Source organism: Protopterus annectens, chromosome 17.part0, assembly GCF_019279795.1.
Source record: "Protopterus annectens isolate FY-2018-M chromosome 17.part0, PAN1.0, whole genome shotgun sequence".
In the NCBI taxonomy this organism is placed as follows: domain Eukaryota; kingdom Metazoa; phylum Chordata; order Ceratodontiformes; family Protopteridae; genus Protopterus; species Protopterus annectens.
Window position 1 is genome coordinate 660,461,664 of NC_056751.1, and position 15,911 is coordinate 660,477,574.

The following is a 15,911-nucleotide window of genomic DNA, read 5'->3' on the forward strand; positions in this document are numbered from 1 at the left end:
GCTGGAGTATTTTCAGGGTGGTACAGAATTTTGTGTGCTACTGCAAGCTGATTGAACAGAAGTTGGCAAGGCAGTTCTAGCCACCCAAGAAGACTGAGGTTTTGACAGTGATGTGTCCTAAATGTTGAGGATATGGCCAATCTGGCAATATGGTTGTAACATTGAAAGAGCTTACTAATTTCAGTTTTGCTCAAATTGGAGAGTATGGGGGAGGCATATAGAAAGGTATAGAGTAGGTGTGAGTAGGCGATTGTAGTCCTAGCTAATGGAGTTAGAAAAGGTTTGCTTCTATATAATGAGCCAAGCTTCTTATTAATGTTTGTTATAGTTTTATTGATATGCAGATCAAATTTGAGATTATTGTCCACTATTACTCCTAAAAGCTTAGTATGGTCATCTGGAGAGATAGAGGTACTGTTGTTGGATGTTATGAAGAAGGAAAATGGGGTGGATCTACTGGTGGGGGTAAAGAAAAGCAGTTTAGTTTTGTTGGGATTTAACAACAGGTGGTGATTAGAGAGCCAATTTTCAACTGTGTTAAATGTGTTTTGTATTAAGGTTTTCAGGTCTAAAGGAGAGGAGGCTGCACAGATCAGGGTAGAATTGTCTGCATATTGAATGCAGGTTGCATCATCAGGGATGGCAGTATGAAGATTGTTGATGAAGATAGAAAAGAGTAGAGGACCTAGAATAGAGCCCTGAGGGACACCAAGGGTGAGGACCTAGAATAGAGCCTTGAGGGACACCAAGGGTGAGGACCTAGAATAGAGCCCTGAGGGACACCAAGGGTGAGGACCTAGAATAGAGCCCTGAGGGACACCAAGGGTGAGGACCTAGAATAGAGCCCTGAGGGACACCAAGGGTGAGGACCTAGAATAGAGCCCTGAGGGACACCAAGGGTGAGGACCTAGAATAGAGCCCTGAGGGACACCAAGGGTGAGGACCTAGAATAGAGCCCTGAGGGACACCAAGGGTGAGGACCTAGAATAGAGCCCTGAGGGACACCAAGGGTGAGGACCTAGAATAGAGCCCTGAGGGACACCAGGGGTGAGGACCTAGAATAGAGCCCTGAGGGACACCAAGGGTGAGGACCTAGAATAGAGCCCTGAGGGACACCAAGGGTGAGGACCTAGAATAGAGCCCTGAGGGACACCAAGGGTGAGGACCTAGAATAGAGCCCTGAGGGACACCAAGGGTGAGGACCTAGAATAGAGCCCTGAGGGACACCAAGGGTGAGGACCTAGAATAGAGCCCTGAGGGACACCAAGGGTGAGGACCTAGAATAGAGCCCTAAGGGACACCAAGGGTGAGAGGTAGCAGGGTGGACAGTTTGTCCTACCATAATACAGCCTGTTGTCTGCCATTCAGATAGGATAGGAACCACTGAATAGCATGGTTATCTAGGGAGATGGATTTTAGGGAATGGATGAGTAATTTGTGGTTGACCATATCAAAGGCCTTCGACAGATCTAGAAATAAAGCTGAAGATAGCCTGTTGTTCCTATTTTGGAATATGGTATTTGTAAAAGAAAGGAGGGTGGAGGTGGTGCTGTGATGTGGCCTAAAGCCATGCTGAGAGTTGGCAAGCAGACCGTTCTGAATGAGATAGTCCATAAGTTGCTTTTGAATGCACTTCTCCATTAATTTGACTAGTGGTGAGAGAATGGCAATGGGTCTGTAGTTGGGCAGTTCTGTTGAACTTCCACCTTTGTGGAGTAGGATAAAGTGGGATATTTTCTAGATTGAGGGAATAATTCCATCAGTTAGTGTTCTACTGATTAGGATAGAGATGGGGAATGCTATGGCATCGGCAGCTTTTTGCAGATACTCTGCAGGAAGGAGGTCAGCAGAAAGGGTGGTTTGTTTTAGTTTTTTGATAAGGGATCGGATAAAAGTGGTAGAGACAGGTTGGAAGTTAAAGGGGGGATGAGAAGTGGGTGTGTTAGTGGTAGAGTTAGAGTGGGTGGGAGTAAGTTGGTTAGCTAAGGACTGAATAGTTTCAGTGAAAAAGTTATTAAAGGCAGTGGCAACAGTTTCAGAGGATTTATGGGTGTAGTTTGATGGGGTTGAGGTAGTAGATTGTCCTGGATGAAGAAGTCGGTTAATACCTGCCCAAAAGTTTTGGGGATTGTTTTGGTGTTTAAATTGGAGGTTCTGGTAGTAGTTTTTTTTTTTTTTATCTAGCAAAATGAGTTTTTTTGTATCATTTCTAAGTTGACGATATCTCACTTGGTCGAGGGGGGCTTTAGTTGTTCACCATTTGGTCTAGGCTATATTTCTAAGTTTGGTTTCCTTTCTGAGCCATGGAGCAGTATTAGATTTAGTCTTTATAGTACATGCAGGAGCATGGGTGTCAAGGATGCTCAGGAATTTATTGTTAAAGAAAGTTAAGGCTTCATCTATTGGTAGATTTTTTTTAGGACTGACCAGTTGACCGATTTAAGTTCATTTAGGAAGTTAATAGAATTGAGGATTTAATTATTTCTGACTGTTTTGTACGTAGTCTTGTGGTGGGTTTCTGCCTTATGCTTAATAATACAAGTTAGTGTATGATCACTTAGGTCATCGGGTAGAGTCCCAGCTGTATACAAACTTGGGTGGCTATTGATAAGTACACAATATAAGATACTTTCCCTGTTGGTGGGTTTATTAATCCTAGTGGGAGAGGTTATTATTTGTGTGAACCCAGAGAGATTTATATGGGCAACAGGGGATTCAGCTAAGCAGGTGCACCAGTTGGTGTTAAAGTCATGAAGAACAATGGTTTATTGGGGGTAAGTAGTGGATGACCATTGGATGTTATCTTCCAGAGTGCTTATTTTATTGCCTGAGGGATTGTAGACACAGACAATATTTATACTCGTATTATTGTTAATTTGCAGTTTGGTAATGAGGATGTCTGTGTTATTAAATGGGGGTGATTGAACTGGATCTCTATTAACACAATGTATTTTTGTAAAGAACTGCTATCCCATCCTCATTTTCCTAGTACAGGTAATATGTTTCCTAAAAGCATAATGGTTAAAGGGTTTATGGCTCTCCATGGAGTACAGTGCATTAAGCTTAGGGAGCATTTCTCTCCACTAGAGTTCAGTTTATCTATTTAAATAGTCATCTATGTTTATGTCTGAATAGGAATTTGACTTGTATGCAGATAATTGAGTATCAATATTTATAGAATTTTAATTAATAAGTGCAAATTGATGAGTAATACTTACCATTTCTACACCTTGCATGCTCTGCTTGAATTCTTCAACTTGGCTTGTTCTCCAAGGAAAAGGTTGCCTTTTTTGTGTGTTTCTGAAATTGAAAATATAACATTATAATAATATCATGCAGTGTAAAATGTGTATGCCTGACCATAACAAATTATTTAATTCATTTATGACAAAAGTGATCAGTTATGAAAAATGGATGTTTACATACCATTATAGGAGGACAATAAAAAGAAAATGTTAACATTCTGAGGGTCTACTTCAAATTATCGAAGTTTCAAAACAACAAACATCACATCATCAAAGACCGGTTGATCGAAGTTCTGAAACATCGAATGTTCTGAATGGAAATTGCTGTATAGTGTGGAATGGGAAATTTACCATTCACTACACTGTAGTGAGATCTCAGAATTGGTATATTTAAGTAGTAGGGGGTGTTGGGGGTCGTAAAGTAAGACTTCTTTTCTTTTAAATTTTTTTTTAATTTCATATTCGATGTTTCAGAACTTCGATCATCTGGTCTTAGATGATGTGATGTTTGATGTTCTGAAACTTCGATGACTTGAAGTAGGCCACATTCTGAAACAGTTGGGCAGATGCACCAAAAATAATAAATAGAAAATATGCATTTAAGTAATTTAATTTGCCTGCTTATAAAGATCAAGTTTTATTTTTACTTTGCTAACAAAAAAAAAATCTTCAAGTGCAATTTGTATATGAAATTATATGTTCTCTCCATACCAAAAACAACGTAATTGCACAAGCCATTTTCCTGAAAACATCTTCAGCAGAGATATGTGTTTAGAGAATAATATACTTAACTGTGTGAAGTCTGGATGAGGTTCATTTCTAGCTGAGAAGTAAATATTACCATTTTTACTAGAATTACCTAAGAATCTTCAATGTTTATGGTTTACAGCAGAAGAATATCTGGCTATAGTTAATGAAATTAATCAAATAAGATAATTTGCCATAGTGCTTCCATTTGTGGCCCAGAATGATAAGCATATTATCACTGAAGATCAAACATGGGCCAAAGTATATAGGACAGTTTTATTCTGCAGCGTATTTATTTGTTCTGTTCAGTCGATTCATACAACTCACATAAGAGTAAGAACAACACTTCTTAATCTCTGCAAGGCATCCCAACACAGAACTTCCATATGAATTTCTTCCACTGAACTATCATACCAGTTCTGCTAGCATTTTACACTGTAGCCCTACCTTGCCCATATTTAATGCATGGGAAACACTCAAAACCCTGTTAATATCTCATCTCTACTTCAGATTAAATAAATCTCCACCATTACTGCATGAAACCACCTTTTGAAGCACATTTTCTTTGCCTTAAATGTACCGTCTAGTGTACCTAAAAGTAGTAAAGTCAACTAACTTATTCTCAGTATCTGTTAATTACTGCAGCCACAATGCCTACATCATGGAAGTTTACAATAGTACATTTTCTTCATAAAACATTGCCTTCTACAGTTTTCTGCAACCAGTATTAATATGACCTCCTCTGCCCATTATCCACATTTTTAGAAAAATGGATTCATAAGCAAAATGTGAAATTTCTACTGGATAATAACCCTGTGATCATGCTTTCATCCAGGTCACCAGACAGTATGCTTCTTGATGGAAAGCTTTTTAGGGATAAGCTCAGTTTTAGTGAATCGATTGATACCTCCTTCTCAGACATCTGAGAAGGCTTTGATACAGTGAGACACAGGCTCTTACTTCATTTTCTTGACAGTTATGGTCCATCTGAACATTCTGTATCACGGTTCTCTAATTATCAGGACAGCTGGTCACAAGCAGTAAAATGGTCTCATTGTATCTCTCATCTGCTAACAATAATCATATCAGAACCTCAGGGGTCAGTCTTTAAACCTCTTCTCATTTGTATGTTTATGAATGACATGTCAATTCATAATGAAACCTCAGACTTTATCCAGCACACAGATAATTCCACCATACTCCTCTGAGCTGACATAATAGCTGATGTGTGGTCTGATCTTCAGATTAACTTCTCTCAGCTACAGAAACAACTGCAGAACTATGACTTCTGCTTTAATATCTCCAAAACCAAGAACTTGTTTTAGGAGTTTTACTGACCACCAACAATAACATTTATGACTCTAGTTAATAAACCCATTACAGTAGTCAGTTCATTTAAAATACTCAGTGTTCCACACACAGGTATAGACAAAACATTAAGTAACTGTGTCTTTAAGGGGAGTTGCTGCTGCTGGGATTAGTATATCATGTGACCCTAGCATTTATAGTCAAGTTGAAGTAAAGCATCTTGGTGTTAGCATCTCTGTCAATGTATCTTTTTTGTTTTGATAATGGATAAATATTATATATGTACATGCACTACATAGTCCCAGAAATAAAAGGTTACATGTCCAGTGTAAAGGAATGTATAGTGTTAAAACTAAACTTACTTGAGAACACAAGATACATTTGCATTCTCCTTTAAATTTGTGGCTGTTAGCATTGCTTTTTCATTTTTACATTTAATCAAGAAATCATTAGGAGTATAACATCCATATCCAATAGCAGACTAGTTCTGAATGTCTCAGTTGTCGATTTTCACAATTTTAGCATTAAACAAATTCATTTTTGAAACAAACAGTCCCAGATATGGCTGTCACAAATATTATTTTGCTTTTTTATTCTCCGCTGAGCTATTTGGCTTTCATCTACATTTCTCCTGTTTTTAGCTTAAGATTTGTTTACAATCACTTTTTGTTATTATTCTTTGTGGAACTCTTAGAAAATCAAATGCTTTGAATTCATATGTTTGGAATTTGTCTCATTGTGAATGGATTTACTGGCAAAGCTCCTGGACTCCTTAGAGTTCAGCACTGTAGGAACAGTATCTGGATAACAGTGTTTTCATGCATGCACTGGTTTATAAATGTGCAAATTACATTAACAGGCTGATTTCTCCAGTGTTCCACGGGCTCTAAGAGGAGGCATTATCTCTAGTTAAGCAAATATCTATTCAAGAAGAGGGCAATATGTGAATCAAACAAATTCTTAATTTTAAACGTATATGCTACATAATAGCTATCCAATGTGTGGATTTCTCTTCTGAATCTCCATTTATTTCTTCTCTTTTTGGATCTTCACACCTGAGCATTAGATGCTCCTAGGTCCTCCACTCATCCAACAGATCAAGTGGACCTGCATTAGCCACCCCAAAACTAACCTCAACCCTTGTCTGGCACCAGTGATGAGATTAATGATCCAAGAACAGCAGCATACTGTTGTTGGTGAGTGCTTTTGCTTAATTCCTCACCTAACATATGCCCGGCAACACTCTGCAGGTGGGACATGCAATGGGTGTCAGTACTGAATCAGCCCCTGATTCTGTAAGGAGATGCCCCACCCAACTTTAGGCAGCGTCATGTGTTTTTCTCCCAGCATGGAAATCAAAGTGCACAAGTGTGCCCTGAACATGCATGCTCTCTCAACCCCCAGAATGAACACCCACAGCCTTCCCTGCATGCACTATCAAGCACCTGAGCCACAATTCAAAGTAGGGTCATCTCTACATTATATCTGTGTGTCACCAGCACACCCTATGGATTCTTAAAAAATACCCATAATTCAAAACTGGGTCATCTGGGCTGTAGTCAGGGCATTATCTCTGTATGCCACCAGCATAGCTTATGAATTCTTAAAAACTACCCACATTTCAAAGTTGTGTCATCTGGGTTGCAGTCAGGGCATTATGTCTGCATGCCACCAGCACAGCCTATGAGTTCTTAAAAAAATACCCACAATTCAAAGTTGGGTCATTTGGGCTGTAGTCAGGGCATTATCTCTATATTCCACCAGCATAGCCTATGAATTCTTAAAATCTACCCACATTTCAAAGTTGGGTCATCTGGGCTGTAGTCAGGGCATTATCTCTGTATGCCACCAGCATAGCTTATAAATTCTTAAAAACTATCCACATTTCAAAGTTGGGTCATCTGGGCCATAGTCAGTGCATTATTTCTGCATGCCACCAGCACAGCCTATGAATTCTTAAAAAAATACCCACAATTCAAAGTTGGGTCATTTGGGCTGTAGTCCGGGCATTATCTCTGTATGCCACCAGCATAGCCTATGAATTCTTAAAAATATCCATTTAAATTGGTGCTAAGCAGCATATGATCACAAAGAAACAAATCATCCTGAAGTCACAATAATATATCATCAAGGCCCTTTACAACTGGAGCAGGGTTTCTTCACACAACTTGATTCTACCTTTAGTCTATGGTAAAGGCTTCAACTGGGTCCCAAAATAAGATCATAACCAAATAATAACTGAAAATTACATTATGAAATATCTTTGTCCCTGTTGTACTGTTTTTCATATTGCAAACATTATATAAGCATACGTGAGAAAGAGCTGTTTCAACTTGAAATTGAATCAAAGACCAACAGAAGATGTTTAGCAACATTGCATACCTGTTGCACCACTAAAACCTTGTGTACCATTAAGTGCATTAATAGTTTGAAGAGTATGACATAATGGCTACATAAATGATCGCACATCACAAAGAATGGAGTGTGCATTTTACAAAAAGAATTATTCAAACACAAGCAAGCGAGTGAGAAATAATTGCCTCAGATGGGCATTAGGGAACATTATGAGCTACTGCACACCATTAAATTGATAGCTAACGTCATACATTTAGACACGTTCTTGAATTATCATTGACTTGTTAAATCACCTCTTGCTTTGCTTTGCTGCAGGCATTTTTCACTCATACTTTTTATGTTGGATGATTCTGTTTTAAGTGTAAATGCAATGAAAATACAGGAGCTAAGAGCTGACATGTCTGGGAGATGGCACAAGCTGTGAGCTGTTGTTCCCTTTGCAACATTTATTATGTACAGGGTTTGATTCCCTCAGGCCTCATTTGCTTTGCACTTAACATAATATTGCTCCAGGTTGCCCATGAAAAGGAAGTGTGTGTCTAGTGGGCTTACCTGCTTAACAGATTATTATTATGTCAGGTGATCTGGAGTGAATGCAAAAGGTGAGACTGTTTTATGTTTTTCACTTTCGTCTACGTTTGTGCAACCTTGTAGGTATTATATTTAGAAACTGATACTGTGAGTGTGGAGATGTGTTTGAGGAGCAGGATCTTAGCTGTTGTTTTATAAGTTTTATATGATGTCTTAGATGATAACATTGTAAGTTAATATTTTTAGGAGCTGTTTGGTGATTTGTTTCATATATTCTAACCCAATATTTTAAGTCTCAGTTTTGTTAGAACTTCTTTTACATTATACATCTGAACATTGAATATATACCTTTCAGATACTGTTTTACTTACACCATCAGTTGTGTCACTGACCAGGCTATCCAAGTACTCATTATAAACACAGGGGTACTTCTAATCTGGGTTTAAATACAATATCAGTAACAGCTGGTATTTTTAGAGTCCCATCAACAGCACCTCACCTTTTTATGCTATTCTATTTACTTCTTTTATCACTGCCTTGTCTTCCATAAAGAATGACAGTATTTAACCCCATCTGAGATGTACTGCCATATTTTGTATACAGGGTGACCCGCCATACACCCTTCCTTTCCTAGAAACCTGTTACTTCTGGTCCTTTTACTACTATCATCAAGAGGTTTCATGTCCTACTCCCAGTTGTGTCCTTCTGGTTACTTCTGTAAATTGCATAACTGCATAACCTAGAAAGTCCCAGGAGAAGAATCAGTAAACACTTTATTCTACTCACTAGCACTTTAAACATTCTTAACATCAACTACAAAATGTTTTATATCAATGGTTTTAAAATTTTAACAAAAGTATATAAAAGTACATAATAAAGACAGATAAAGATATAGTGAATAAAGTGTTTACTGATTCTTCTGGTGTTCATAACTGCATAACCTGTTATACTGACATCCTGACCATGACTCCCCACTTTCAGGATTATGTAGCTGACACACTAACCAGGCAACATTTTCTAATGCTCATATTATTCTGAGACATTCATACATACACATACTGTTTGAGTTTGCCCTCAGTTGTAATGTATGGTATCTTTGTGTATCTTTGTTTTACCTATTTTCCTTCTGTCTTTCATTTGGGGGGTGTAAACTTTTATTTCTACCTCATTAACTTCTCAGTCATTGTGCCTGTTTTTATTATTACATGATTTTGAGGTGGTAGCTAAAAGTCAATTGTTTTTCTTCACAATTACCCTTGATTAGAAACTCATCTGAAGATTTTAATCGTCACAGAGAATCTAGATTCCTGTGGCATGGGTTCTGCCTGTTACAACAGTAAAGGCTTATGGAAGGAGAACATGTGTTACTGCAGGTGACCATCAAATTCAGAAACTTGAGTTCACCGGCTGCTTGAGGAAGGCAAGGATTCTTTGTAAAATGAGAGGCACATTCAAATAGACTTGAATCAGGATGAAGAAAAGAGAAGTACCTTTTCAATAATCTTCTTTTCTGATGTTTGTATAACTCAAAGTACTTTGAATTATCCCTGGCATGTCAAGAGATTTTGTTTAATATTTTGATTTGATTATATGTTCTTCCTGAGTTTTTTGAGTATGAAAGACCAAGTCACTTGAATACATGAAATTAAATGTGCAGGAATTATAAGCAAAGCAAAACTGAGACATTGTCCACCATGCTGTTCATCAAAATGGAGCACATAATTTTCATTATTCAAAGAGAATTTTAAAGCCAAATTAAATTGTAATGGCATGCCATTTTCACTTATTTATAGATTCCAGGTACTGACTAAATCCTGACATCTAACACCCATGGGGGCTTATATTGCAATTGCTGTCTGCTTTTCCCATCTTGTTAGATAAGGAAGATATCCTTTTGAATGCTTAATCTACTGGCACCCAAATGTATTTCCTAAACCAGAGTCACATACCTCAGATCTGATCATTTATTAAACACTGGACCAGTCTGCTAAACAATCTATGTACCAACACTTTTGTATTTGGCAGACTGACTTTCTGTAGAATGGCACATTAACAGCCCAGAGTTATGGCTCTTTGCAGACTTGCAGCAAGTTTTGGTTCCCTTGCAACAAGTATTATGTGTTATTTATTTCATTTAAGCATTTTATCAAAATGGTAACTACCCAGCCTTCATTATGTATCAATAGATGTACACTTCTACAGTTTTTACTATACTACAGCAAATTGACAATGTGTATTCTTCTCCACATTCCACAATAAACTGACAAAGTAATTTTTAATGCTGAAAAATAGCATTGCTTGTGCCAATAATCTAATTAATAAACTAAGAAATTAGCCTGCCTCATGTGCTAAATTGCACTACAGTGTTTCTACAGCCTTATCACATTACAGTAAATATGCAATGTATCTATAGTCTCATCATTTTCTAGTACATAGACAGTGGTTCTATATACCTCATCACGTTTCAGTAAGTAGGCAGTGTATCTACAGCCTGATAACTTTCTAGTATGTAGGCAATGGTTCTATATCCCTCATCACATTACAGTAAATAGGCAGTGTATCTACAGCCTATCCACTTTCTAGTATGTAGGCAATGGATCTATATCCCTCATCACATTACAGTAAGTAGGCAGTGTATCTACAGCTTCATTACATTACAGTAACTGTATAAGTGCATCTACAATATCCACGTTGGAAACAAAATGCCAAATGTGAAGGCCTAAAATATCAAAAAAGGTGAAACTTCAGACTATAAGGGCTTTTTTCAGGATCAGGAGTGGCCTTAGGTCAACCGGTGCCCTAGGCAAAAGGGCTCCACGACACCCCACACACACACACACACACCACCTGGTGCCCCCATCCTGATATACCTACCCCAAATAAATACCAGAAAAGTGTCCCTGCTTGAGTGGCGCCCTAGGCGGCTGCCTAGTTGGCCTTTGCCTAAGGCTGGCTATGTTCAGGATGGAAGTCCCTCTGCACCCCATGTAGGACACAAGCCTCCCATTCTCACGAAAATTGTACATACAGACACCTTGCTCACGCAAACACAATGAAGGGAGACATTTTCTACAAGAAAGGAATCACTGTTGGCACACAGTTAATAATTATGTCAGCATTAATTTTCTCTGATTCAATCAATATTCTGTTCCTTGGAGATTTTTGGTTCTGGCAATTGATGCATGAGCAATTTCATATCAGCCACATTTAAATGCCCCCGTTCTCTATTTCTTGATGCATTACAAGAATTATGCAATGCCTCCATAGACCTTATATTATTACAGTAATTGAGCAACACTTCTATATCCCTCATCACATTTCAGCAAGTAGGCAGTGCTTCTACAAAATCATGACCAAATATGCATACAATAATTTTATTGCACCATGTAAAAGTGATGATTCATAGTTATAAAACGAATGAAAAAAGCATCATTTTGCTCATGTTCTGGGCAAAATATCAAAGATGATAGTCCAATGTGCAGATTAAAAATGGTTATTGTATATGCAATAAATATCTTTTTTTAACTTACTTTCATGGTTCTTGAATTCCATTCCCTTATTTAACTTGGCCATTTTTTTTTCAGACTGTCTCATGAGAGTGGCAGTGTCCCACTATGAAACCCTGAAGGTCAAAACAACGAGGAACCAAATACCCACCTGAATGCCTGGAGCATTAAAACGGTGAAATGTCTGACTAAGTGATTTTGAAGGGGGTAAGCTACCCACACCCATAGAATATACAGAACCAAATTCCATGGTAACCCAATTGTTGGGAGAAATGTTTAACAATGAATGAATCATTGAAGGGCACCATTTATTAATTGCACTGGCCAATTTTCCAATGGGAAGCAACAATCAGTGTTCTGCCATTCAGCTTTGTGAGCAATTGACACTGCAGCAGTTTACATTTCACAGATCATGCAAAAAGGACTTTCATGCATATCAATCAATGCAATATGCCAAAAAGAAAAAGAAACTGGAGAAAAATATGACAACGTTTATTTTTTCTCAGCTTTTAATGGAAATGCTAAACATGTCAAGTATTCAATAACCTTATTGGTTATATGGTGAGGAACTGGTCCGTGGTCAATTTCTGATATGTCTATTCCACTGCTTAAACTTGTGGTCCACACTACAGATTCTCCATTTTACAACTGAGATGCTGGTACCTACAAAATGGGTATCTATGAAACTTCATACAAAGAAGGTGTCCAGTTTCCCTCAAGTATCCAGGCACTGTCTGTACCAAGGTCACCAAAATCAAAAGCAGAAACTTTGACCCTACACCACCAGAACAGCTGTCCTCTGTTTAATATTAATTCAGTTCATAAGCTCATAGATTCATTGGTGTGTACTAGGCTAACGACCACTATGGCCTTTCTAAGCCTAGCCATGCAACCTAAATGCATCCCATGAGTTATTGTATCTTAGACGTCACTTTAAAGGCAGTGTGTTAGCTAAGACATGAATGACTGTAACGTGTGAGAGCAGCTTACTTTCTTCAGCCTCTCTTGCTATGTCCTAGTCTGTCTTTTGTGCAGACCTTCAATAATATTGGGGTGACTATAGGAAGCACGTGGGCTAATCTAGCCAAATATTGCAATATTCTATATACAGAAGCATGCTACAACACACCTTTCAAAATGTCCTGCAACAAAAAAGTAAGAAAAATTTTAAAATGATGTTTCCTCTCTGTTCTCATAAAAGACATTAGAAAGAATTTTCATTTGATGTCAAAAAAAGGTTGACAAATAATTTATGTGTTTGCAATGGGTGACTATATTCTTAAACATCATATGCCATGCATACCAGACACAGTGAAGGATAACTACTGGAGGCAACTTTTACAGACAGCAATGTCCTCCTGACAGTATGTGACAATGAGAAAGGGATGGCATAGTGAGCATGCCCAGTACTTCACAAATATACACTAATTCTACTTGGGAGAGATGCACTTACTTACATAAATTGGAGTCTAGTCCCTCCATACCACCCAGCACCAGTTAATAGTAGCACAACATGGTAACTTGACATCCTTCTTGCTTACTTCAGCCACATAGCCAAAATAATAACACCACACCTATGTACACGCCTACTGCTACTAGGTGTCACCTATATTGTGAGCTTATTATCCTTAAGACCTACAGTCACGCAGCATATTCCAGAAATATCTTTGGTGTCTGCTTTTTAAACCAGCAAGATACAGCACTCACCACACCAACAAAGGACAGATTTTGGATGTCAATAGGGCCTGTAGGTCTCTGTACCTCCTCAGGTACAATTACCCCTCCCCAATGTTAGGTGGATGGTCTGAGGTGCTCCTCAATGGAAGAGATACAGGGAGACATTGATAAGCTGTTTCTGCATGTCTTCAACTGGAACAAGGTCCTGGAATTAAGTAGCATTCTACCATCATAAAGAATGATGCCTAAATTCAGGGATAAAGTAATTGGCTTCACTCATTGGCTAGTAAATTGTTGACACTTGGGGGGGGCGGGGTCAATGTATCACAGCTTGGGATGAAATAGTCAATAGACATACTTGATTTGCCAGGGAAGGCTTGTACTTCTAACCCATTGGATTTTGCATACTGGCTAAAACTTCATATATCCCTATAGTGCTTTATTAAGTAGATTTCATATGATAGACTTTCCATACCATAGCAAATTCCAATCTAGATAATGTTTACTATAATTATTAATATCATTTTTTTCAGTTTAGAGGCATAGCAGTCTCTTTGGTGGTGAGTGTCTCCAGTTGTTTCCTAGCTTTAATACAGTACGTACAATATGTCAGCCTAATATGACAGCATACCTCTTAACTTCTTAGTGCAAAAAATCTGGGTCTATATTATAAGTGCGAATGCTTAGGTTGTTGAATACAGCATGATCGACACCTATTAAGTGAACACACAATTCACTGAAACCTCAAAAAGCAGAAATACACATCACCGAATGTTATGTTTGGCAAACACCGTTCCACCCACTAACGAAAACAAAACATACTTCCCACTACACCACTCGCTACATACTACCCACCCAAACAAAATAAATAAACCACATACATTCACTAACCTAAACCCTACTTCTAAACCTACACTAACCCTTACATACATTACTTTCTATGCACTTAACTTAACCCACGCCCTAACCCTAAGGTCCGTAACTATCACACGCTTACCTTAATAAGCTATACCCAAACAAAATAAATAATCCACACACATACACTTAACAAAACCCTACTTCTAACCCTTACATACATTACTATCTATGCACTTACCTTAACCCGCAACCTAACCCTAAGGTGTATAACTATCGTACATTTACCTTACGGAGCTATAACGCAGAAGGACCAACTGTGCTGAATTGGGATTTCGAATTTTGCGGTTTCCGGTACTAGGTGTACTCGCGGTTCACTTAATCGGTGTCGATCATGCCATATTCAACAATTTAAGCATTCCCACTTGCCATATAGACCCAAGAAATCTGGACAAAGTCTAAAATAATGGGGCGGGAGGCCCTAAAATAGGGGCAGATTTTAAATATTGCTCTTTTAAATTTAGAAAGTTGCTATCATAACCAGTTTTGTCTTAGCATACATTTTTCTGAAGGATATGAAGTCTGAAATTCAAATGTCTGCTATCATTTTGTGACTTCAGTCTTCGGTCATTTGCCAGAAAACCACAAATCTTATGAGGAACAGACCAAAAATATGAGGAAAAAGTTTGGAAATTCTGCAAAGTTGAGAGGTATGCATGACAGCACTCCATAAACTGTGCAAGTTACCACAACATGCAGGTAGTTACAGTCCCAGTTACCAGGTAACCATGGAAACTATAGTACTAACCAGAATGATAGTTTCCAAATTCTAGATTACACTTTACAGGTTGACACATGCTGATGAAGTTGGGGGACTCCAGTGCTATCTGATGATGCATGCAGGTTCCAATACATTCACACACATATATACACACACACACACACACACACACACACACACACACACACACGCACACACACACACACACACACACACACACACGCACACACACACACACACACACACACACACACACACACACACACACACACACACACACACACACACACACACACAGACTACCTTCACTACCTTGACATGTGTGGGATCACTAAGTCCATGTTGCCCATGACTTACAGCTGATGTTCTCATGCAAGCCTCCACCAGCATGGGAGCATATAAGCTATACAAGGAACCACCACACCAATCCCCTGGATCGGTCAGCTGGTATAAACTGCTCCTTCCCATCCTCCCTTGCCCAGCTTTTCCAGTGTCCAAACCACTACTCAGGCTTGGGTCATGTTGTCCATTAGAGTTTCATCACTCTGTAGCAGAAATCTGGGCCAATGCTAAACTAAATATTGTCTCTCACTGAGCATAGGATGGATTTTTACCATGTAACTTGGAACTACCTATGAGTGGAGAAATGGTGGGAAGAAATTGTTGTCTTATGAACCATGTGCTAAAGATAACATAGACATTTGACTTTCTATCTTAGTGTTTTAAGCAGTTATTGGAATTACTACACTGAAATATTCTGTAGATGATAAGAATTTTGTGAAAACACTTACCTCAAATTTGGTCAAGCCATTTCCATGTTCTGGAAATGGGTCCACTTCACATGACTGAAAGCTCAAAATACTGAAATTCATTTGACTGAGTCCACAATCCCGAATGTTCAAAATA

At 38.4% G+C, this 15,911-nt stretch overlaps 1 protein-coding gene across 1 annotated transcript in view; it reads right to left on the reverse strand.

Moving 5' to 3' along the window:
- Nucleotides 1–3,182: 3,182 nt before the first annotated feature.
- LOC122791490 (glutamic acid-rich protein-like) overlaps nt 3,183–15,911 on the reverse strand; it is a 2,133,503-nt gene continuing 2,120,774 nt past the window's right edge. The window contains exon 11 of the mRNA XM_044059233.1: nt 3,183–3,300. Within this exon, the coding sequence (XP_043915168.1) occupies nt 3,183–3,300 (118 nt within the window). The remainder of the gene's footprint in view (nt 3,301–15,911) is intronic.